The following is a 23062-nucleotide window of genomic DNA, read 5'->3' on the forward strand; positions in this document are numbered from 1 at the left end:
AGGTAGTCAGCGGAGGTAATACCTGCCAAGATTCTTGCAGGTAAGAAAATCAAATCAAATAGATAACAGATCATGGCAAACCAATAGCTTAACATACTATCCTGATCAAGCTAATTGAAACCAAACATAGAAAGTACTTAAAGGTAACAGATATCTAACACATTATATTTTCATCTGAATAATCCACTACAATTTCATTTCCCTTGTCACATGGTTTCTGTGTAAGCAAGCAATATACTTCAGAATCGGATGAATCTCAACAAGAAAAGGCCTACTATCCTCTTTCCTTTCTTCTTCCCACCCCTTTCACTATCTGACCTATGAAGTAGAACAGAGCTGGTTCTGTCTACACTCACTAAAGAGGCAAGAGTAAGACTGGCTCTACACAGGAACCGTATCTTAGTCTGATGCAAAATAAAATATTTATTTAAGAGAAAGGCAAAGTGTAATGTACTACTGAAGATTTCTGTGAAAATGGCTAGTAACAGATATATTTACGTTTATTTCAAAATTCAATAGAAATTACTGTACTATGAAGCCAGCTTCAACAATTTCACATATATTTTTTTAAAAAAAAAGACGCACAACCTCAAAATATACCACATATGCTTCCTATAATGGCTGGGTTGTTTTCCATGTAAAGCTAAAACACAGTGGTGATGATTAATGCCTAGTTTTTTTCCAATTCTCAATGGATATTGAGAACAATGAAACAGTTTTATATGCTGCAGTTTTGGGACACTCAGGACACATACAACCCATGACGATGGGAAACTGTGTAGCTTTTTAAATGTAAGTTGTGTAGCTTGCCCAGAAAACTGTGCTATTTTCTGGAAACTGCAACTTTCTATGGCTTTCCTCGCAGAAAGGAAATCTGCTCTGTGCAAAATATCTGTAATTCACCTTATAAACCGAGATCTCATCTGTAGAGATAGCTGCAAAACTGGTAACATGCATTTTTATTCACATACCCCTCACTGAGCAGGGCAATTAATAATCACAACACAATAGGAACAATATCTTACATAAATGTACTCTCTGATACAATTAACAAATATATTTTGAATTAAAATTTCAAAAATGTTATAGGCCTTTATATTCAAATGATGATAATACAAGAGTTGATATTTATGAGCTTTCTGTAACAGCCACATGCAGTAAAGGATGTAATACAAAATAGAAGTGAACTCAGAAATCCTGCAATTTATGCAAACCAAGTAACTGCAAAAAGCAGCTTCAAAACTCTGAAGATTTTCAGAAGAATTCAGCAGATACATGCCACATGTAGTGTCCAACATACAGTCAAGACTGGACCTGAAGTGTTCACAAGAGGAGCATTTTTATGGGAAAAGACAGTGAACCCATGCAATGTTAAAAAAAACACTGCCAAAGTAGTGTTGTCACACCCCTGACCTGCCTTTTCATCCAGAGGCTCATTTCTTCTTCTTTTCTTACTGAATGTTTTCTTATATTGTATTAAAGTACACAAGTCAACAACAACATTATAGACATAAGAAGTAATAATAAAGAGTGAATAAGAACAGCCGTTTCAGAAGTTCATCACACAGGTCCAGATCTTATTTGAAGGTAATGGATCATAAAGTTCTGTTAATGTATTTTTGCCGAGGTTAAGGAAGGCGAATGGAATCCAGCAAAGAGGGAGACAATGGCCAAGTAGCAGTGCAAGGGAGCTCTCCTAGCACACCTCCCATGCAAATCAGTGGCCATTTGACTTGGGTGTGTAGTGGCACTAGGGTGCCGCAGCTGGGTGGCAGAACCATGTACAGTGGTACCCCAGGATACGAATTGATCGCGTTACGAAATTTCCGGGATACGAAAAAGTTAGATTGGAAAAAACTGTTCCGGGTAACGAAAGATTTTTCGGGTTACAAAATTCGTTTCGGCGCGAAATTCAAATGCGAAGCGCAGCTAGCGGCTTTCCAGCGCTAACGGAAAGCCTTTTCGGGTTGCGAAATGTATCGGGTTACGAACGGCGCCGCGGAACGAATTAATTTCGTAACCCGAGGTAGCACTGTACTTGCTACTTCCTTACACAAGGTCAGAACAACCAGTTGCCAGTAGCACAGCTCCCAATTACTCCTGCATGGATCACCAAGAGGTTTCTGCCTATAAATTAAGTCATATACATATAACCAAAACAGGCCATCAGCCCACAATAGCTCTCCACAACTCTTCATGTTGACTATCCAAGCATCTCACAACCAATTTTATTGGATGCAACATCTTCTGTCACAGAAAGATTTCTGCTCATCTTTCTCTCAATGCTCTATAGATGGATGGACAAAAGTAAACTAACCTCATTGGGAAACTGAAAACTTTACACTTTTCAACATTCTTCAATAAAGTGTTCTAACACACCCTAATGACTTAGTTACAATCAGTAATATGGTAAGAAAAGCATATCTTTGTTTCCAGCTACTTAAAAGAAAAGATGCATTACATTTTCAAAATACGCCTATTTACTGAATGTATACACCTGCCAATGAAGATTCGAGCCAGCAGGAAGTAGACTCCCCAAATCAAATCAACAAAACAGCTTTGTAACATATCCTAGTGAGATAGATGCCTGCCCCTTGTTTATTCTAGCAATGATATATATGGAATCACACCACTAATCAACGCTTCAGAGAAATATTTAAGTTAGACACAAACTGAGAGAAAACAGCAGTGGAAGTAGTATAAACTACAGTGGCATATATAAAGTTTTGAGGCCAAAACCTTTTAGCTATATAAGTTGCAAACCAATGTATAAACAGATCAAAAATAAAGAACAGCTACTTAACTTCTTCATTTCTCTGTAGACAATCAAATTATCTGAATGAAAGCTCATAAGCATCCTAGCTGACTGAAATTTTACACATTAGAACGTGTTTTTCCTTCCAAATTATCCTGGGAGACTACAATTCCTAAAACTGAAAGACTCCTGGAAAAAAAAAGGGGGAAAACTGGACACTCTGGATATAATGTTTGCAGAGAGAAAAACTGGGAACACAATAGTCTTGAAAAGTGGTTGATCAAAAGATAGCACACATCTACTACTATCTCTTGTGCAACTGGTTGTTCAGTGGAAAACTGCACATGGTCACTCCTCTGTTCTAGTTTTAGAAATGTAGAAATGCTCTAGTGTTAGAAAACTCAATACAGCTGTCAGTTTGGTCTTGTGATACTAATTAAGAAATTCCAAAATCTTTGTCAATGTTGTTGACAAAGAATATTTGAATGAAGAAAAGAAATGAATGAAGAGCTCAGTCACCGATAGTGCAATAGTTTTGGTGAGGAATAAGAATACACTTAGTGTGTGAAAGCAATTTAACCAGAAACATAATCCTGTTACCTTCTTCACCTCATCTCAATAAGAGAGCTAAAAGCAGTGTCTCTCTTAGTGGTCAGCAGAAGCCATACTACTAGGGGAAAGTGATATCAAAGTCTAATAGCAGACAAATGATAACAGGCTACCAAAGGAACAAGACATGATATCAAAACCTTTCAAAGAAGATACAGTGTGCAGTCAATGAATTCAGTACATCAGAAGACACATTCTAATGTAAAGGCACAAACATAAGTTTGTTTTTCTCAAGCCTGAATTTTCAAATAAATCCCTCCGAGGACAACAATAAGAGTAATCCTGTGGGATTTCATAATTACTAGCTCCAGCTCCTATTGCTTTGATGACTTTGCTAACTTGGCCATACATTAAATTTCAGGTCACTGCTATGTCTGAATATACTTTCAGTGGTGCTTCTAAATTCCACAGGACATTTTAATTGTTTTGGCTAAAGAACCAAAATGGTACAACCTCTTTCCATGGGATGGGGAGAAAGAGCAGGTGTTTTTTATACAAACCTTCCCTCAATATCCAGAATACACACATAATACCATCACTTAACAGATTGAAGATAGACCTGGTCAATTTAAGAAATATGCAAAACACGATAAACGTGTATGCTACTCTAAATGAAGGAAAAGCACTCTGCAGTACATCCTTAAGTTACGGTATATATTGAAATAAAAATATTACCCATGACTGTTGTTTTTTCTGCTTCTCTGGACAACTATTATTTGGAGGAGCAGAAATGTAAGCAACAGGAGTTTCTGAAGAAGAAACATTGAGCTAATTGCGGGCCCGAACAGACAGGCCAAAATAAAGCTACTTCGGGTTACTTTGGAGGTATGCTATTCAAATGATGCATGAGTTCTAAGAGGCTGGAAGCCGCACCAAAGCGCTGCTTTGGCACAGCTTCTGGCCTCTTAAGATGTGTGTGTGTCCTTTAAACAGCCTACCTCCTAAGAGACCCGAAGCAGCTTTATTTTGGGCAGTCTGTTTGGGCCCTACATTACAGCTAGAGTGTTGATTGTAGGGAACAGATGAATTCTTGCAGGTTAGGGTGTGGGACACAGATATTTTTGAAAACAATTTTTTGTTGATTTATTTTATAAGTCTTTTTTTTAATGACAATACTGAACTCAAACCTGGACAGCATTTTTTAAAAATTCTGTCACAGTCAAGGGAAACAGATGCTGACTGCCATACTGTTAGTGACATATGCATGCATATGCCACACTATGCATGTAGGGCAAATTATTCATAATAGCACAACAGGCTCATTCTGCTCAGTGATGAAAGCTGCACATACAACAATGCAGTGCATTGCAATTGTGCACTGTGGTTATATTACTGTTGTGCATTGTACATCACCCAGTGATTTACATATGTTACTTCTGTTGGGTGATTCCTAACTTTTAAACAGTGTATATATTATGGAAAATTAAAGCTCCACTGCTTCTGTATTTAAACAGATGTTAGAAGTTCATAGCACTACAATTCTGTCCTAAGCCTGACCTTCTTTATAAATCATTCCAGGACCTTTCTACCTGAACAAGTTTTATGTTAGAGAAGGGCTCTTCATAATATTGATTTTATATATTTAAAATGAATTGTAAATCCAATTTCATATTTGTTCTTTAATCTTCTGAGTGAGATGGATTATACAGTAAAATTAATGCAAATGAAAGGAAAGTATGGGAAGAACCTGCTATAATCCAGAATGAAGTTGCAAATAATCAAAGGGAGTTAGGGAACTTGTAATATTCTGATCTGAATACATGATTCAAAATTTAGCTATGATTTTGAGAATCTACAGAACATGTAAGTTAGGGTTTAAACTTGGAGGTAAAGCCTTGTTTTATTCCAGAATTGTAATACTTATATAAATATTAAAAAGTGACGGTTTCCCCTTGAAAAGGTTGTCAAGTTATGTCCAACTGTAGGGGGTGGTGCTCATCTCTGTTACTAAATAATAATCTACATTTAACCGAAATCTCTTTATTGTAATTACGTAACACGGTATTGCTAGCTCATACAAATTGTGAAAAATTTACTTCAAAACTGGCAAAATTTTTGAAGCTACAGCTGAAATGGAATGTGCAAAAATTGGTCGATAACATGAATAAATGTATCATGTAGAAATAGCTGAGAATTTGAATGGCTCCTAAAATAAGGGGGAAAGCATGTGGTTTAATTTCTAAACCTTTGGAACCATAAGTACTACTATCAAATTTATTTCTCCTCATAAGGTTTACTATAAAAATTTGATCCACACTACAATTTATAGTTAATAAGAACAACATTTCTAAGGGAATCAAATTAACCAGGTTTATCTACAACAGGCCAGACCTCTCTTAAGCAGTTCCAACATGTCTAAAATACAAAAAGAATACAAAAGGAAACAGGTAAAGCCCCATACATACCCACCCAGGGATAAATGAGACACAAACAGTTTCTTTCATTCAGAACTGCATACCAGGGGTCTAGCCTGCAGAACCACAGATTGAGGTCTATGTGTGTATTCAAATATATAACCATTTTCCTCAGAGGAAGCATAGATTGGGTTTACTGAACACAGTTCAGAAAGTGAACTGAGGTTAGCAGTTCCTGGTACGTGAAAGCCACAATATACACTAACACACAAGGACAGTCTCCAGAACTGGAAAACCTATTCACTACTGCACTTTGAATCTACCAAGCCTGAAAGTGTGCACAAAAAGAAAGCAGATTCTTCAGAAAAAAGACAGGCTCTTTCCATGAAATATTAAGCCTTCCAGAGTTATGGAAACACCAGCATATTAAGCTGCCATGTTGTACATTTTAGAATTAAAATCCTTCCTTTGAACCTCCATTTCAAAAAGGTCACTAGGCATCCACCCTCCCCACAAAAATATTCTTCTAGCAGCATTTTCGACCGAAGTGTAAAGCAACCTGGTTGGCTTCCATGCAGGCGATGGCCTCTTCCAAGAGGGAAAACTCCACGCAGATATAGCCATAGTTGTAACCTGGGGACAGCATTTAAATACAGACGGGATTTGCGTTAGTGCCAGAAAGCCATATTTTCAATTCACCCAGCTACCACCACCCTATGCTTCCCACAAGACAAGATAAAAGCAATAGATGGTGTTCTTTAAAACTAGGCTCAAAATGAAGCTTTGGTTTGATGATACTTGACTACAAACTCATATTCCTGTTGAGTTCTTATGAATCTATACAGTACATTGCATAATTTGTTTTTCCGTCAAAAAAGACCCAATGTGTGATGGTTCCATTCTCACCGAAATTAAAGAAATATTGATCATTACAGGGCTCAACTTATTGGAGAAGCATATTATCATTGGAGAAGCATATTATCAGTTTCAGAAATCTAGAATTTCAGTCTTCTTCCAAGAGAAATATTTTAAAGATAGAGAATCAAGAAACAGAAGGACTTTCCCAGTTTATATTAACTTTTCAGTAGTAGTTAGAATAGCATTAAACTCTGGAAATCCCTTTCATTCCAAGGATATTATACCATTCAAAAATCAACCCTATTCATTTTGATGCATAAACGTAGTAACTAGTGCAGTTCAAACACACATACTAGTATTTATAGGGGAGTTGTAAAATGGCGTTAGTCCTTTCCTTGAAAACAGTCCAGATTAAAGGACAATCATGGAAGTCATGTGTAATATATTTTCCCTGAAGAAATCATTTATCATCTGTACTGTGTAAAAATTGACTTTGCTTCTGATGAAAGCTATTTCAAGAAGCAATGCATCCATCTGCCTGAAATTTAGGTCAGAGGGACACATATAAACATCCTTATCTCAAAATTATCAAGAATTCATAAACATCTAAATTAAAAGCAAGGTTTACTCAGAGGAAGATGTACCAGTTTAAGTAAGCAGCACTACAGATGGTTTTCACAACAATTCTACAGAACTAAATAGGAACTGTCCCTGATGTGCATATTTATAAAATAAACAACCAAAATAAACCAGCATATGTGTGTGTGTGTGTGTGTGTGTGTGTGTGTATAACCAAATAGCCAGGAACTCTAAGTTACAAGTGTATATCTCATTGTTCATCTGTTTACAACAAGAGGTAACTCTTAGCCTCAGGGTCGCCATAAGTATGAAGAAGTTGAAGGCACAAAACAATAACAACAAAACTGCCTTTATATGACAGTAAAACACTGCAATTGCAACATATGTTAAACAGGAATATGATGCCTATGTATCTAGAATATCAGACCAGAAGACATACAAAAACAATACCTTCTCTCTATATACATTTAATGAGTATACAGTTGGCCCTTCCCTTACGCGGGGGATCCGTTCGAGACCCCGCCACGTAAGGGAAATACTGTGTGAACTCAAACCCCACTAGAAACACTGGGGCTCATTCCCACGGTGCCCACCCCATTGTTTCTTTCGGGGTGTGGGAGAAGCCTTTCCGGCGCAACTTCCAGCATATGCTGGAAGCCACGTATGATGAGGGCGCACTGTACATTAAATGGTAGATCCTTGTGCGTTCATCCCAACTTTAGATTAGTGGCTCCTGAAGGAAATGTAAAATGTAATATCAAGCTATTATGAGATGTAACTACTTATTTATAGGGGAAATGGCAACACAGTGCCATTTTCAATGTTTCCAAGCTGACATTCAGCCAAGTAGCGTAGGAACTGCTAGTACTTTCATTCCTTAGAAATAACTGGAATATCCATGCTGAAAAGCATATATAACTGGAGAATGAGGTGCTCATTTGATTGTAAACAATTTGTGTAGACAAAGCTACCCACCATCTACAAATCAGACCATGTGTACTGGAAAAAGGGTTTTTTCAAGAATCAGCCTTTCTCCCCGAGTCTCCCCATTCCCCAGCTGCATAAGTAATCTGGAAACTACCACTGGACAAGCACTGAACAGGTTCAGAATACAGGTTGAGTATCCCGTATCCAAAATGTTTGTGACCAGATGTGTTTTGAATGGTAGGAGGGCTGGGATTATGGAATATCTTCATATACATAATGAGGTATCTTGGAGTTCGGACCCAAGTCTAAACCCAAAAACCATTTGTTTCATATACACCTTATACACATAGCAATAGCAAGTACATTTCTGTACCATTTATCAGTGCACTTAAGCATTCCCTAAGCAGTTTATAATATGTCAGCTAATTACCCCCAACAAGCTGGGTACTCATTTTAGCAACCTCGGAAGGATGCAAGCCTAAATCAAGCCAGAGCCCCTGGCTGATATTGAACTCACAACCTTATGGCTTGTGAGTAAACTGCTGCAGTACAGGACTTATGGTTTGTGAGTAAGTGGCCGCAGTACTGCACCATCAGGACTCTATTTGCAATATTTTAAACAATTATATATGTGAATCAAGGTTTGTATACAATGAACCATCAGAAGGCAAAGATGTCACTATCTCAGCCACTCATAAATACAATTTTGAATTCTAGAGTATTTCAAATTTCAGATAAGGGATACTAAACCTATACCTGAGTTAAGGCTGACCAAAGCGAGCTAAACCATTATTCTGCTATCCACACCCAAACATGCTGAAATATAATGGACTGTAGTAAGAACAAGTTTCATTGAACTTGGAGTCTTATGCTCCTCAGTTCATACAGAGAAGTTAAGAAAGTGCTTTTGACTCAACCTTAGGCCCCATCCCCACTGGGCAAAAAAAGCGGCTTATATTGCTGCGATTCTGACTCGGATTTTTTTTCCTGAGCCGTATTCGAATCTGCTCCCTCGTTCCCATTATGAAAGGGGGCAAACGGACTCAGGGTTTTTTGACCCATGTTCTGATTCCCATTGCCCTTCCGGAACCTTTAAAAAAAAAAAAAGCAGCTGTCAATCAAGCACCTAAGCACTTGACGTCACAGCCAATCAGTTGCTTAGGCACTTTTCTCATCTGGGAAAGGGATCCTCTATTCCACCCATGTCCCTTTGCCTCCCGGGCTCTCCTGTGTCTTCCCAGTCTCCCTCTATCTCCCCAAGTCCCATTGCCTGCCCCATTGCTCCCTGGGCTGTTTGGGGGGGGGGGGCGATCGAGCAGGCATGTAAAAAAAAGAAAATAATAATAGTTAAAAATGGTGTTCAATGGGTCTCCTCACACGTCGATCTGTGCAGGTGGAGCAGGGGAAAGGTTGCAGAGGGACCTAATGTGTTTACCATATTTGGAGGTCAATGTAGCATTTGCTATATTTGGACACCCAACAGAGCACCTAAGCGATCAAAAGCTTAATTTTTTAAAAAAATAATTTGTCTACACAAGCCTTACCCTGCTTCCCACTCCACCAGGGGAAAGGCTATGCGAACGGGAGAAAATGGCGCCGGTAATGCAAGAAAGAGAACAAGCAGGTGACACCGCCAGGCCAGCCCCTTGAGCACTGCTCCTCCCATCCCCAAGTTCCCAAATCAGACACCCTTGTTGTTCCCATTCATTTGCCCTGAATCAGACTCAGGAGGCGCAAGAAAAACCTCTAAAAATGTGCACCGTTTTTAAACCGGTTTATCCACCACTGATTAGGGTTTTCCCAGGAAAAATCGATCACATGGGAATCAGATTCGAATTCCAATGGGAACAAAATCGGTGCAATGAGGATCGAATGTGCGCTCAAATGAAGATAATGCACCCATAATCTGCATCCTGATTCGCATTATAAGTCAGTGGGAAAGGGGCATAAATTACAATTTATTCCAAACCCTAAATCATGCTTTATGTTATGTTTTTTTTAAAAAAAACGACAGATTCATAATTCATAGTTTGACAAAAAAAAACCACCCTTCAAATTAATCATGTTTCGTCTGGCTTGCACAACAAAACAAGCTGTAGTTAATCTGATCTGGAAATGAAAATGCCCAATTGCTCCCTGTGGTCATGCCAAAGGCAGACAGGCAAGAGAAATAGTGCTCATGTCTGAAGCCTGCTGCAGCTCTTTATCATGATGCATAAAGTATGATTTAGCATGATATCCATACATGCCCTGGGCATGAGGAGACTTAAGTGAGGTAAATATAACAAGGCATGGTTAGCACTGACATAGTTAAGCATTATATCTGCAGAAAGGTCGTATATAAACAAATCAACTAGGACCAGCAGTGAAAAGCAGTAGTGTATCTTTCTCCTTAAGAGAATCAAGAACAGAGTATAAATGAATATCATACTGAGGCTTTCTACAGAGAGAAAATTACTCTATCTGTAATTTTAGAGGAATGTGGTTAATGTAAGAAGAGCATTGGACAAATCCTACTGGGTTGGACAAAAAGCTGAATACTTCAGTTCCCTGCAGGGGCCAACTGGATTGTTCATCCCTTATATGCACACAACAGGGATGGGAATCATGCAACCCTCCAGATATTGCTTGACTGTGACTCCCAGCTTTCCTTGCCATTAGTTAGGCTGACTAGAGCTGCCTGAGTTTACTGCCCAACATCATGATGAAGGCTGCATAATTTCCACCCCCAACATACAGGCATAGTGTACAAGAAGAATATGAAAGCAGCATGGTGTAGCAGTTTGAGTGTTGGACGACAACTCAACCAGGGTTCCATTCCCAGCTCAGCCATGAAACCCATTGGGTCACCTTGGGCAAGTCACATGCTCTCAGCCGCAGGGGAAAGCAATGGCAAACCTCCTCTGAACAAATCTTGCAAGAGAACCCCATGATAGGGTCTCCTTAGGTCACCATAAGTCAGAAACGACTTGAAGGCACAAAACAACAACAACATTCTGCTTCCCTTCCTGAAGTGGTCATTACTCCACTAATTCAACTTATGGCAAGCTTATCATAGGATTTTCTTCACAAGATTTATGCAGATGAGATTTGGCTTCCCCTAAAGCTATGAATGTGACTTGTCAAAGATCATAGTGGCGGGTTACACTCCGCGCGTACTAGGGTTAGGAAGGGCTGTATTAGGGTTAGGAAGGTTCTTACTTTCCTCACGGCCCTTCTTCCTAGTACGCGTGGAGCGCGTCCTTAATGGCAGCACTCATCCACATGGGCACTGCCATTTTGACGTCTTGGATGCATAGCGTCCAGACGTGTCGCGGTGGAAGTGACGCCGCGAGGGCGCACTTCGCCCCTCGCGGTGCCACTTCCGTGTTTTGAAAAGGAGCGCCATTTCGGCGCTCCTTTTTCGCTGCGCCGGGAAGCCTCGTGGTCTGGCTGCTGGGGCTTCCCTCCGCAGCGAATGGCGGCGGCGGGAAAACGGCCGCTTAAGGGCAGTCTGTAACCCGCCTATGTGAGTTTCCATGGCTAAGCAAGAATTAGAAATTTGATGATAGATTGTACTGATTTGTTAATAATTTGTATGCTTATTATCTGCTGAAGAAGCCTAGTATACACAATGAAGTATTTGTAATAAGACAGAGAAAGTGAAGGATTTAAAGATGATGGAGAATGTACTTAGGAGAATCCTTAGTATAGAATATACTAAATAGAATATATATAAGAGATACAAGAATATTACAATTTGAGCAAAGAGTATGGAAGTCTTAGGATGTGTGAGGATGAGTTAGAGTTGTATGCTAGATGACAGTGTAGATGTAGAGGTAATTAGGCGATAATAGTTGGTAAGATGGTAAATTGAGTTCTTTTTTTCCTTTTCTTTCTTGCCACTTCGCTAGCAGGTATTGGGGGTTGGGGGGAGGGAAAGGGGGGTGAGGAATACATAGAATAAACTATATAGTAGGTCATTTGGAACGACTTGGGAGGGGAAAGGTAGGGGTGGATGCTATGTTCGTGTATGTCTGTTGGATTTGTATGTATTTGTACTATTTGTATGAAAATTTAATAAAAAATTTAAAAAAAAGAATTAGAATCCTGATCTCAGAGTCCTAGTCTAACAATCAAACATCTCACTTGCTCAAAATAACTTCAGAGAACAAACCTGTACAAACCCACAGGTCTGCCAACACTTCCCTTAGGGGTTCATTTCCTTTAAAAAGTTCCCAACCATGAGTGCATAAACCAAGTCCTAAATTTAAAACAAAGATTGCAACATTATTTCACTTGCTCATAACCTTACAAAATATGTGATAAGAGGTGTTTAAGTTTTTTCATTCCTCTAAGCATTCAATAATTATTTTGCCATATTTTTCTTACAAAAAAGTATCAACGTGGCTTTAAATAAAACTCTCTTTCTACAAACCTAGATGTCTGGAGGATCTAGAAATTTGTCTGCATTTTGAATCCCTCACAAATTTCGATGTTTCTAATTTATTTTCAGTTTGAAGCTTTGATTGAAAAGCTTGAAACTAACTCACACTATTTCTCAGTTCCCAGCCCTTGAGATCAGAAGGCAATTTCTCATGCAGCACAGGGAACTGTTAGAAGAGACCTGCAAGGATTTAAATATGGTTTTTGTCACAGATTAGGCGATAATATATATATGCTGGGATCCTATGTACATTGATGCTATTATATAAATAAATCATCATCATCATGATTATTATTCCTCCAAAGGACATTCAGTGAGTTCAACAGGTACAGTGGAGCCCCACCCTCCAATTCCTACTGAGACATCACCTGGAATGGTTACTCCTGAAGGCTGAGGAACTTTCTAGAGGAGCATTCAAAGAAAAAAGAAAACAGCAAACATCCCTTTATAGTCATGTGTACCAAGAAGCACTTTCAACTGGTATGTGGGGCTCTCTGGAATTAAATATAGATAGAAACGCACTAGTTTGCCAAGGAGGGGTATATTTGGCCATAGAAAGTAAACTGTAACATATGTTTATATTTACTTCTTGATATTTAAATATTTAAAAAATTCTCCTCAAAATCCACTTTGCTACTAATTTTTAGAGATAACTCCTCTGACATTTGCTCTTACTGTAACTGAGGCATCTGACAAAATTATTGAATCCTAGATTATTACTGATTTCTGTAATACACTACACCACTGTAGGAACAACTGTATTCATGTTTAAGTTGCTATTCCATTCCAACTTTACTGCCAAACAGGTGGTTTCATCTAGTTGCAAAGAAAAATTCTGTGACGTTATTAAAATAAGCAAATGCATGTACCTGAAACACATTTATTACTCCTTGCTATTTTTGATGCAGTTTCATTGCTGTTTTTTACTACTTGCAGTCACCCTTCCTGGCACCGCATGTGGTAGGTATGGCACTTTCTTCCCCTGTCCACTGCAGCTCCATTTCCCAGCAAACTGATCCTGGAGGGTTCCCTAAGCCCTGCAGAGCTAGGTTTGGGGGGCACATAGGGGGCTGCAGTAGGCAGGAGGGAATGGCACACTCCTCATTTTGCTAAAGATTGCCCTAAAAATCTGTCACTGGGTATTGCCCAGTATCTTTTGAATATTTAATTGAACTACTGTGGACTCGTAGGTTTTTCTGCCATGCCAGTCTTACATTTGAGTAAAATCATTCTTTATACAGGACAGCGTATGGAAGAAGGCACACTGACAGATTTTCATCAGATTTGCATCCCACTTAGGAAATATCACTTACAACTATTCCATTGCCAATGAGGCGTATACACATCATATGAAAAATAACTTAAAATAAATTTAAGAATGATTTAAATAAAAGAACAAATGAAATAAACTTATCTTCCTAACAGGCATATTTTTGCATCCAGCAGAACACACTCATTGAGGATATTCAGACAGTACTGAAACATGTTTGGAGTCACAAGAGCAAGCCTTGTGCTTGCACTTTTTCTCATCCCCACACATTCAGTGATTAGAAACATCTGACCACAGTTTTCAACCAACCATGGTCTCTGCAGTCATGCCCCAACACTTCATACCATTGTCTACAGTAATTTACAATGTTAGTGTCTAGGCAACTATAGTTTCCACAAAGCACAGTTTGCTGGTTTGAATTAAACAGCACACTGTACTTTGTCACAAACTGTGATGGCAGATTTCTGGTTTCCATGTTCAAGGGAGAAAGGGTTTGCATGAACATAAATTTCATGCTCAGAACTCCAAAACATAATTTGGTGTTGCATTTGAACAAGTCCATTATTTATCTCAAAAGTAGTAAACTGTGGGGCAGCCCAAAAGTGCACACATCCCAGAATTTCTTCCCAGCTTGCTTCTTAGAAGCTGCACCCGCAACAGCTAAACATTGCTCTTTAAACACAAAAAGCAACCATAAATCACATTCCTTCTTAAATTGCTTATACCAAGTCACCAGACTGATTCTGAACACAAGAATACTGAATGCTGTTGAGGGGCACTATGAGGATAGCTTCTGAAAAGAAAAAAATTAACTGTGAGCATGTCCAGTGACCACACCTTGACTGTAGCTATATAAGCAAGCTACCGGAGGCCAACACATCTGAGCTTCCTAGGAAATAAGCTGCAATAGTGATGAAGGACACATTAACAGGCTACAGAGAATATTTACTAGACATTTCAGACTCTAAATCTGTACAGACATTTATATAACTGGTGAAGTCTGCCAGAGTACCTCTCCATATTTCTCCTGTGTATCTCCACCTTCTGGAACTGCAACTTTGTTTTTGTTTTAAACATTCCGTGCCTAACTTAATATACTTTATTTCCATTCACATATAAAACTGCAAATTATTCCTTTATGTAATTTATCTGGATTCCAGCCAGGAACATGGGAAGTGAAGCCAGGGCTCTGTAAACAAACCATTCTCTGAAATGAGAAAACCACCCATCATAGAGGATACTAAACTCCTAAATATATATAAAGTTTACAACTTAGCCATTCAGAGCTCTCAGGAGTTGGTGATACTGAACAGAGATGTATCTTTTAATGATACCTTGAAATCTCTTTACATGTGAGAAAATCTCTGTATTTATACAGACGTTGTTACATGGTCCTGGTGAAAGGATTTAATAAAAATGAACTACTTGGGAAGAAAGTTTTTAAATACTTTCTCAGCTTTGTTTTGTGTCTCTCACAGATGCCTCACATCATTAGTGTAGAACTTGCATAGGTGATTTACCACTGATTTGCTAAGCCTATGCCTGACCAACCCTAGAGATGATGTGAGAGAGACTAGATGACCCCCCAAAAATATATATATATAATGAGTAATTAGGATGTAAGCAAGGAAAGCTATAATTAAATGACAAACTGACCTATGTTTTACAACCTTTAAGGCAAACCCATGCAGTGGAAACAAACAATAAAAAAACCCTCACCTGTAGTATAATCTTTTAAACGCAAGTTCTTCGTGGGGATACCAGCACTTGCTTGGAAAGCGTTGAGAATCTGCAAAAGCAAATCCCAAACTTACATTATAAACAGTAACACCACAAACAGAAATATCATTCTCTCTCGGCCTAAATGCAAATACTAACATCTACTCAGCGAGAACAGAAATAAAAATCCAGAGGTGGAGGCAGGGGAGGGGGGAGGACTTTATCATGCAGCTGACAAACTGATCTCAAGATCATGAGAGTTAATGCCAGAATACTTTTTTCTTCTTTAACATGTTACCACACTTTGGAGACGTTTTTTTTCCTGGTTCAAAAGGCAGGCATGAATTTAAAGGCTTCTAATGATCTGGGGACTTTCAGTTCAAGACTTCAACAAAGACTGAAACATATACAGGCCATTTTTGTTTTCCTAAGTTTTTATTTATCTATTATGTGGTAATTTTATAACATTATTATTGTCATTCCCATAAAAACAGTGCTCAATGTGGCTAACAAGCATTATTACAAATAAAAGAATAAAACCATTATCATCCCATCTCGGTAAGCATCAAAATTATTACAAAGGCCAGAATAAAAAAGGCTATCTTCAAGGCCCTCCTATAAATTTTGATTATAACTTTGAGAGTATATTCCTCAATTCAGATTTTTTTATACCAATGCACTGATGCTTGAAAAAACTTCAGATTTCAGTGTGCTCTTCCAATGCTGAAAAATACTTACAAGTAAACACTGTATTTCAATATTACTTGCCAAAAACTGGATGTCCTTAAGAATGCACCAAGATTAAGTGGTGTTTTTAAAAGCTGAAGCTGACAATCTTGCCTTCAGTTGTCTGTATGTCTTATAAAATCCTATACAACTTGGATCCAGGGTATTTGAAGGATCGTATCTCCTTGTATGAGCCCATTAGAGTCTTCAGATCATCTGCAGAGGCCCACAACCCTCTCAGGCGCATTGGGTGGGAACAAGAGAGGGCATTCTCAGTGGCTGCTCCCAAGCTTTGGAACTCCCTCCCTAGAGAAGCCAGGATGACACCATCCCTACTATCCATCAAGCATCAAATAAAGATGTTTTTAAGCAGTCATGCCTTTTAAGCTGATAAGAGCTGAGTTTTAAATGTTGTGCATTATAAATTTTAAGATGTTACATTTTAATTTATAACTGTTTTAACTCTTAAAATTGTTTAATTGTTTTTTAAATTTTATATTTATATATTTTAATATTGTACTCCTTTTAAATTGTATTGTTTTATATTTGTTGTCTGCCGCTTTGAGTTCCTTTATTGGGAGAAAGGTGGGATATAAGAAAGAGGAGGAGGAGGAGGATAGTAATAATAATAGGCTGATACATTGTTTGCTTTAATGTTCTCCTAAGTAAAGAGGATTTTTTTCTAATTATGGCAAAGATAGATAACCCCTTCTAGAAGCAAGATAAATACAGATTAAAAAGCAAGGCAGAACTTTAAAGCATACACACTAGTGGAGGTAAAGGCCACAATCCTGTTGGTGCATGCCAGTATAGTCAGTAGTACAGGAGAAAAAATGTCTATGGGTGCAGTTATCAAGAATGGAGTAAGGCAATGGAAAAAATTCAACTGCAAGGGCACCACAATGTTCCAGCCAAAATCTGATGCCTACCAACATAACTAGAATGCTACCAATCCTACCCATCTTCCTAGTCAAATCAGGAAGAAATTAGGGCTTGTGATTTCTACCAGATTATAATAGGGAACAAGATTTTACAAAGCACGGACTCTATAATTATGGATCCAGGCCTCAGATTCAGTAGTAACTGGTTCAGTTGAGATGTATCAAAATGATAAAGAAAACATAATTCATGAAGGTATTCCAAGGCAGATTTTCTAACAAGGACAGATATCTTTAACTTACCCATCTCAAAGTGTTTCCACATAGAAAACTCTACATGTGGAACATTTTTACACAGTACCAGGTTAAAACACTACTTACATCATCTTTTGTGGCATTTTCAGGCAATCTTCCTAGTCGAATCAGCTTGCTTGGTTTTACATCTTTGAGACAGGTTCTGTAATCCTGGTCCTTGAAAACAAAAATTCAACAGAATTTTAAAAAACAATCATGAAGTGCAGGAAAGATAAAATGCAAATAGGCTAAATAAAATGTATGTACATTCACTAAAAATATTATTTTGATTCACAATCAATAGCAGTAATTAGTTTTAGAAATTATCGTTTTAAAGATATTCAAATACAGCAGCATCACAAGTAAATCATATAACTTCTCAATCACCTCTTTAACTGTGGGTGAGGAATGTTGATTTACAGGAATCAAAACAGGTATAATTATTTGAAAACATTTGGCGGTTACAGATCTACCGAAGATTATTCTGGAATATCTTAACTACTTAGTCCACTGGAAGAATGAATCTACTTAACAGGCTGAGGGAACTTAGGTCTTTTAATTAACATGAAATCATCTGTCCTGAAAGATTTCATAAATATGCTTATAGTTATCAGACATAATCAAGTTCTCCAGTAAGTCACATACCTGAAGATCTGGCTGAGAATCTTTACAAGACTTTCCTTCTGCAAAAGACTTGCCATGTTCATAGTCAAAGAGCTGGCTTCCTGGCAGCCGATGATCTACATCTCGGTACTCAATGCCTCTGTAGTCTGTATCCTGCCTTCCAAGGAAATCTAGTTCACTTTTTTCCTTCACTCCAAGTCCAGATGATTCAGGTACTTGCTGTTCAGTCACAGAGAGTTCCTGATTGCTAGCAAAGGCCTGAGGAGGCTTATCTTGGTCCTGATGAGCAGGAGGAGGACCACAGCTATTCTGGAACTCTACTGAAGATTCAGTCTCAAGATTTTGTTCTTGGGTTTCTTCTTCTCTGGCTCTTGGCTCTGACTGTGAAAACTCCTCATTCTGTATGCCCAAGGAAGACCTCTCTCTAACAACATGAACATCCTCTTCTATTTTGCATTCCCTGTCTGTTAGAGGTGCTGTAGACTGACTGCGCTGGTAGTCGACAACACTTGTTTCCACCAAGGGCGTCTCCCTGGCAGCAAAATCCAGAGGTGGTGGCATATCTCTACCCCTAAAATCCTGATCTGCCTGGGATTTGGGCCTGTTTCTGAAGTTTGGATGTGGTACATCCCTGTCTCTCAAGTCTAGGTCAGCAGCACCCATTCCTCTCAAGTCTACATCAGGCACATCTCTTTTCCTAAAATCTGAATATGGCTGCTCTCTACCTCTGTATTCCTGTTCAGATACATCTCTTCCTCTAAAGTGAGGATGAGATCCATCCCTGTTTCTGAAATCTAAATCAAATGTTCCCCTTGCACGAAAATCTGATGAGGCATCATCTCTGGCCCTGTAGTTCATAGCATGGGCTTCCCTATCCCTGTAGTTCATACGGAATGCTTCCCTGTTCCTGAAATCCATCGGAGGAATGTCTCCTCCACTATAATCCATTGACTGCCCTTCCCTATCCTGGAAATCTCCTGGATACATCTCCCTGCCTCTAAAATCTGGAAGGAGTGGTGCTCTGCCCCTGAAGTCCAAATGTGACTCATCTCTGCTCTGGAAGTCAGAAGGTGGGTAATCTCTGCCTCCAAAATCATGTAAATGGCCCTCCCCACCTCTGAAGTCACTATGTGGTCCATCTCTACCTCCAAAGCTGAAAGCAGGTTCCTCTCTGTTGGCAAACTGAGGATTGAGGACGCCTGGGAGTCCCTGGATATCAAAAGGAAGTGATTCTCTGCCAGAGAAGTTGCCAGAGTGTCTTTCTTGAGCAAGACTATCAAGGGGAGGAGAGTAATCCCTGTTCCACCCGGGAGCAAATCTTTCTTCTTGGCTCCCACTGTAGAAATAAAGACAGTGTTATTCATAATGTCCCGAGTTTGTAATCTACACATCAGCATGTTCTTCTCTAAAAAAATTTTTACAGAGCTGTTCAACAGTAAGATCCGCAGAAGATAGTGATGTTTGGTAGTTTAAGAGCAGGTAGTGTACGACAGACGTGATAAGTAAACTTGCGCCTCCCATTTCACCACAATTCCCAGAAGAACTCAACATGGAATACCTGAAATATTAATGAATTAATAAAGGAAACAATCTATATAGTTTCATAGTATATTGCAGCCGGAACTTTTAGAAAGTTATTTCTAAAAATCCACATTTGTCTTTTATGCTCCTTCAATCATTGGTTACTCATCAAACCAGCTTCTACAAGCATCTGAAAAGAAACTCTTTCTTTGGTTCTCCTGTTACTGCTTGTGAAGGAATACTTCATGTATCATTCCTACACATGGTAGGTATTTCTAGACTGTATTAGCATATGTTAAAAATACAAATCATTCATCTTAGGTAGAGGAATGCCATCTACAGCCTCACCATTTACATTCTTTGGCTTTCCAATACTGTGTACCAAAATCCAACAATAAATAACATTATACTGCAAGCAAACCTTTAATAGTGTACATGTTCTAGCAAGAATGTATATTGGTTTGTAAAATATTAATACACTGCCTTTAATATAAAGCTTTATACTCAGTGCATTTGAAACTTATCTCTTGTGAAGAACACGAGTATGAGAATGAGAGATTGTTCAAAGGTAATATTTATTTCCAAACCTACTCACAAAACAGAATTACTACACTTATATTTTTCTAGTAAGACAAGACTATAATATTGAAAAAAATATTTCAATACATAAATATCTATGTTTTAAATATGAGGAGAGAGCTTAAAAGAAAGACTCTTTAGACATTGCCTTCCATGTATTGTGCAAAATGATGGAATGGAGAACTGGACTGTGTCCACTGCACCCATTCCTGACACGTAGACATTTTATATTACAGTGGACCCTTGTTATACGCTGGGGTTTGGTTCCAAGATCCCCTGTGTATAATAAAATCCTTGTATGCTCAAGTCCCATTAAATATAACGACATAGCAAAATAGTGTCCCTTATAAAAAATGGAAAATCAAGGTTTGATATTTGAAATTTATACTTTTTTGAACATTTTAAAACCGTGTATGCTTGAATCCATGTATAAAAAATCCATGTATAAGAAGGGTCCACTGTATTTTATCTCCCTTAAACTAGAGATATTCTTAGGTCACTAAAACTGTAACAAGTTTTTAGCTCTGCCAAAGAGACACAGCAGATTCATTCTAAGGGACAAATTAGAAGTCGACTCAAAGGCAGCTAACAACAAAAGATTTCTTCAGAAAATTAAAAAAAAAGTCAAAGACACTAAACTTGTCATCTATGCAATTGACAACCAGGGTGAATGTGTCAACATGAAGCTGAGGGGCTCTGATCTAACATTACCATTCTGAGAAACAAAAAGTTAAAGAAGCAAAGCATCTGAGAAATCTGCAGATTCTCATTGCATTTCCATAAACCTTTCAGTTTCCCCAAGTCTGGAATGGAGAAAAGAATTGAGTATTTTGAAAGGGGATATGACTGCCTGAAACACTCCAACTGGCAATAAGGTTAGCTCATTGTATACTCTTCCTGTGTATCGCCAAATACCTTCCACACAAGATGGATACTTCCACCCCCTAGCCTCTACCTTTAAGTTTTAAGTTTATAAACTGGAATATAAACAATTTCTAATGAGTACAAAGACACATGGAATCAACAAAAGTTGTTTTTATGGGTTCTTTCCTGTGGTCTATTTAGGGCACTCATGAAGCAAAGAATTCTTCAGATAACTGTTTTATTCTCAGGACAGAAATATAGGTACAGCTGCCCAATATCTTTGGTTTTATCCTCAGTAAGCTAACAGAAACATATTATCTCTCAAACTGTACATGTGGCATTAATATCACTAAAAACATATTTCACATTAAAATACTTACCGGAAAGGACCCATTCTGTTAGCTGGTCGAGGATTTCCCCACATTTTGCCTGTGATTGACAACCACGGTGTTCTTTTTGCTGCTAAACTACAGAATCTATGAGATACAGATATAACACATTTTAATTAATCCATGAGCCAGAATTAGACATCATCCTTTAAATCAACATATGTCACACATTTTCACTTGAAAAATAACTAAGCCAATTTGAACATGCAAAATATTATTGAAAAGTTTATCAGAAAGCCATTCTGCAGCAGAGGGAGCATGTGTCTCAAGTATGAAGTTGATTGAAAATTCTGTTTTTTGTGAAAATGTTTCTATTTGTCACCACTTTTCAGCTATACAGCCTAAGGCCCTGAGCAGACAGGGCTGGCACAGATGCTTTCCTGTTCCAGGTGCTAACCCTGGTTGGTCCTCATACTAGTGTGGGGATGAGCGGAGTGTTTACACATCCATCCTTGCACCAGCACAGGAACCCGCTACCAGCATGTGCTCCTTCCTTTCCCTCTGCATCTCCACTAGTAAGCAGACCCCTTCTGCCGTGCCTGACATGAAAACGAGGGCACCTGGCAATGTGTTTCTGCATCAGGCACAGTGATGGGGGTCTACTCACTAGTGGAGAAGCAAGGGAGCAAGCGGGTCATCTAAACAGTCGGAGTTTCCAATAAAGTTTCCAGGAAGTTCTGTGGCAAACTAGGGATCCACGTTAAGGGCTGTTTACCCCAAGATCAGGTCAGATGTCTGGTCTCCAAGGATCCAGCATGATCCTGGTCCCTTTATATAAGACTGAAAACATTGCTTCTTTGAAAAAATCATTTTAACGAATTAAATCAGTTTAAAACACTAATGAGAAAAGATTCCATTTAATGAACATTTTAAGTAATACTGTATTGTAACCTTACAACATATTCAAAAAAGTGGGTTTCATGAAAGAGACAAGATCCTAAAGACATACAACTAAGCACTAAAATTTAGAATTGTCCATGCCATTGTCTTCCCCATCATCATGTATGAATGTAAGAGTTGGACAGTGAAAAAGGATAAGAAGAAAATCAACTCATTCAAGATGTATTGCTGGAGACGAGTGCTAAGGATACGATGGACAGCCAAAAAGACAAACAAATGAGTCCTTGAACAGATCAAGCTTGAAATATCCCTAGAAACCAAGATGATCAAATTGAGGCTGTCATACTTTGGACACATCATGAGAAGCACGACTCATTGGAAAAGACGATAATGCTAGGAAAGGTAGAAGGTAGTAGAAGGAGAGGAAGACTACACGCCAGATGGATTCACTCAATCAGACCAAGGGCCTGAGTTTGCAGGACCAAAGCAGAGCAGTGGAGGACAGGGAGATGTCTTATCCACAATCTCATGATGAGCTGGGGTTGACTCGATGGCAGTTAACAACACCAAGCAACAAAGGGTTTATTAAAAGGTACGTACACGCAAAGCAATCTTTCTTAACTGTTTTCACGCTAATTTTCATTCCTCAAAAATGAGATAATTTGATCATGTGCATGGATTTTTGAATGGTTAACTGTTTAAACATTTAAATAACTGCACACTGCTTTAAAAATAAAATTTAGGCAGTTTCTAAAAGGTCAATAGGAATAACTTATTAATAAATATTGGAAGGATAAAGGTTTCAAGGAAAAATGATGTGACTTAAGCATTATAAATACTACATTTTCTC

General features: G+C 38.4%; 1 protein-coding gene across 4 annotated transcripts in view; it reads right to left on the reverse strand.

Annotated features, from left to right (window-relative positions):
* RBM6 (RNA binding motif protein 6) overlaps nt 1-23062 on the reverse strand; it is an 83344-nt gene that overhangs the window by 54859 nt on the left and 5423 nt on the right. For all 4 annotated transcript variants that reach the window (XM_089525968.1, XM_089525950.1, XM_089525960.1 and 1 more), the window contains exons 2-6: nt 21364-21459; nt 18041-19355; nt 17483-17572; nt 15498-15567; nt 6278-6351 (exon numbers count right to left, since the gene is read on the reverse strand). In XM_089525968.1, coding sequence (XP_089382094.1) covers nt 6278-6351; nt 15498-15567; nt 17483-17572; nt 18041-19355; nt 21364-21407 — 1593 coding nt within the window. In that variant the 5' untranslated portion in view covers nt 21408-21459. The remainder of the gene's footprint in view (nt 1-6277; nt 6352-15497; nt 15568-17482; nt 17573-18040; nt 19356-21363; nt 21460-23062) is intronic.

Source organism: Sceloporus occidentalis, unplaced genomic scaffold, assembly GCF_023333645.1.
Source record: "Sceloporus occidentalis isolate IW3139 unplaced genomic scaffold, rSceOcc1.0.p SCAF_1, whole genome shotgun sequence".
Classification (NCBI taxonomy): Eukaryota; Metazoa; Chordata; class Lepidosauria; order Squamata; family Phrynosomatidae; genus Sceloporus; species Sceloporus occidentalis.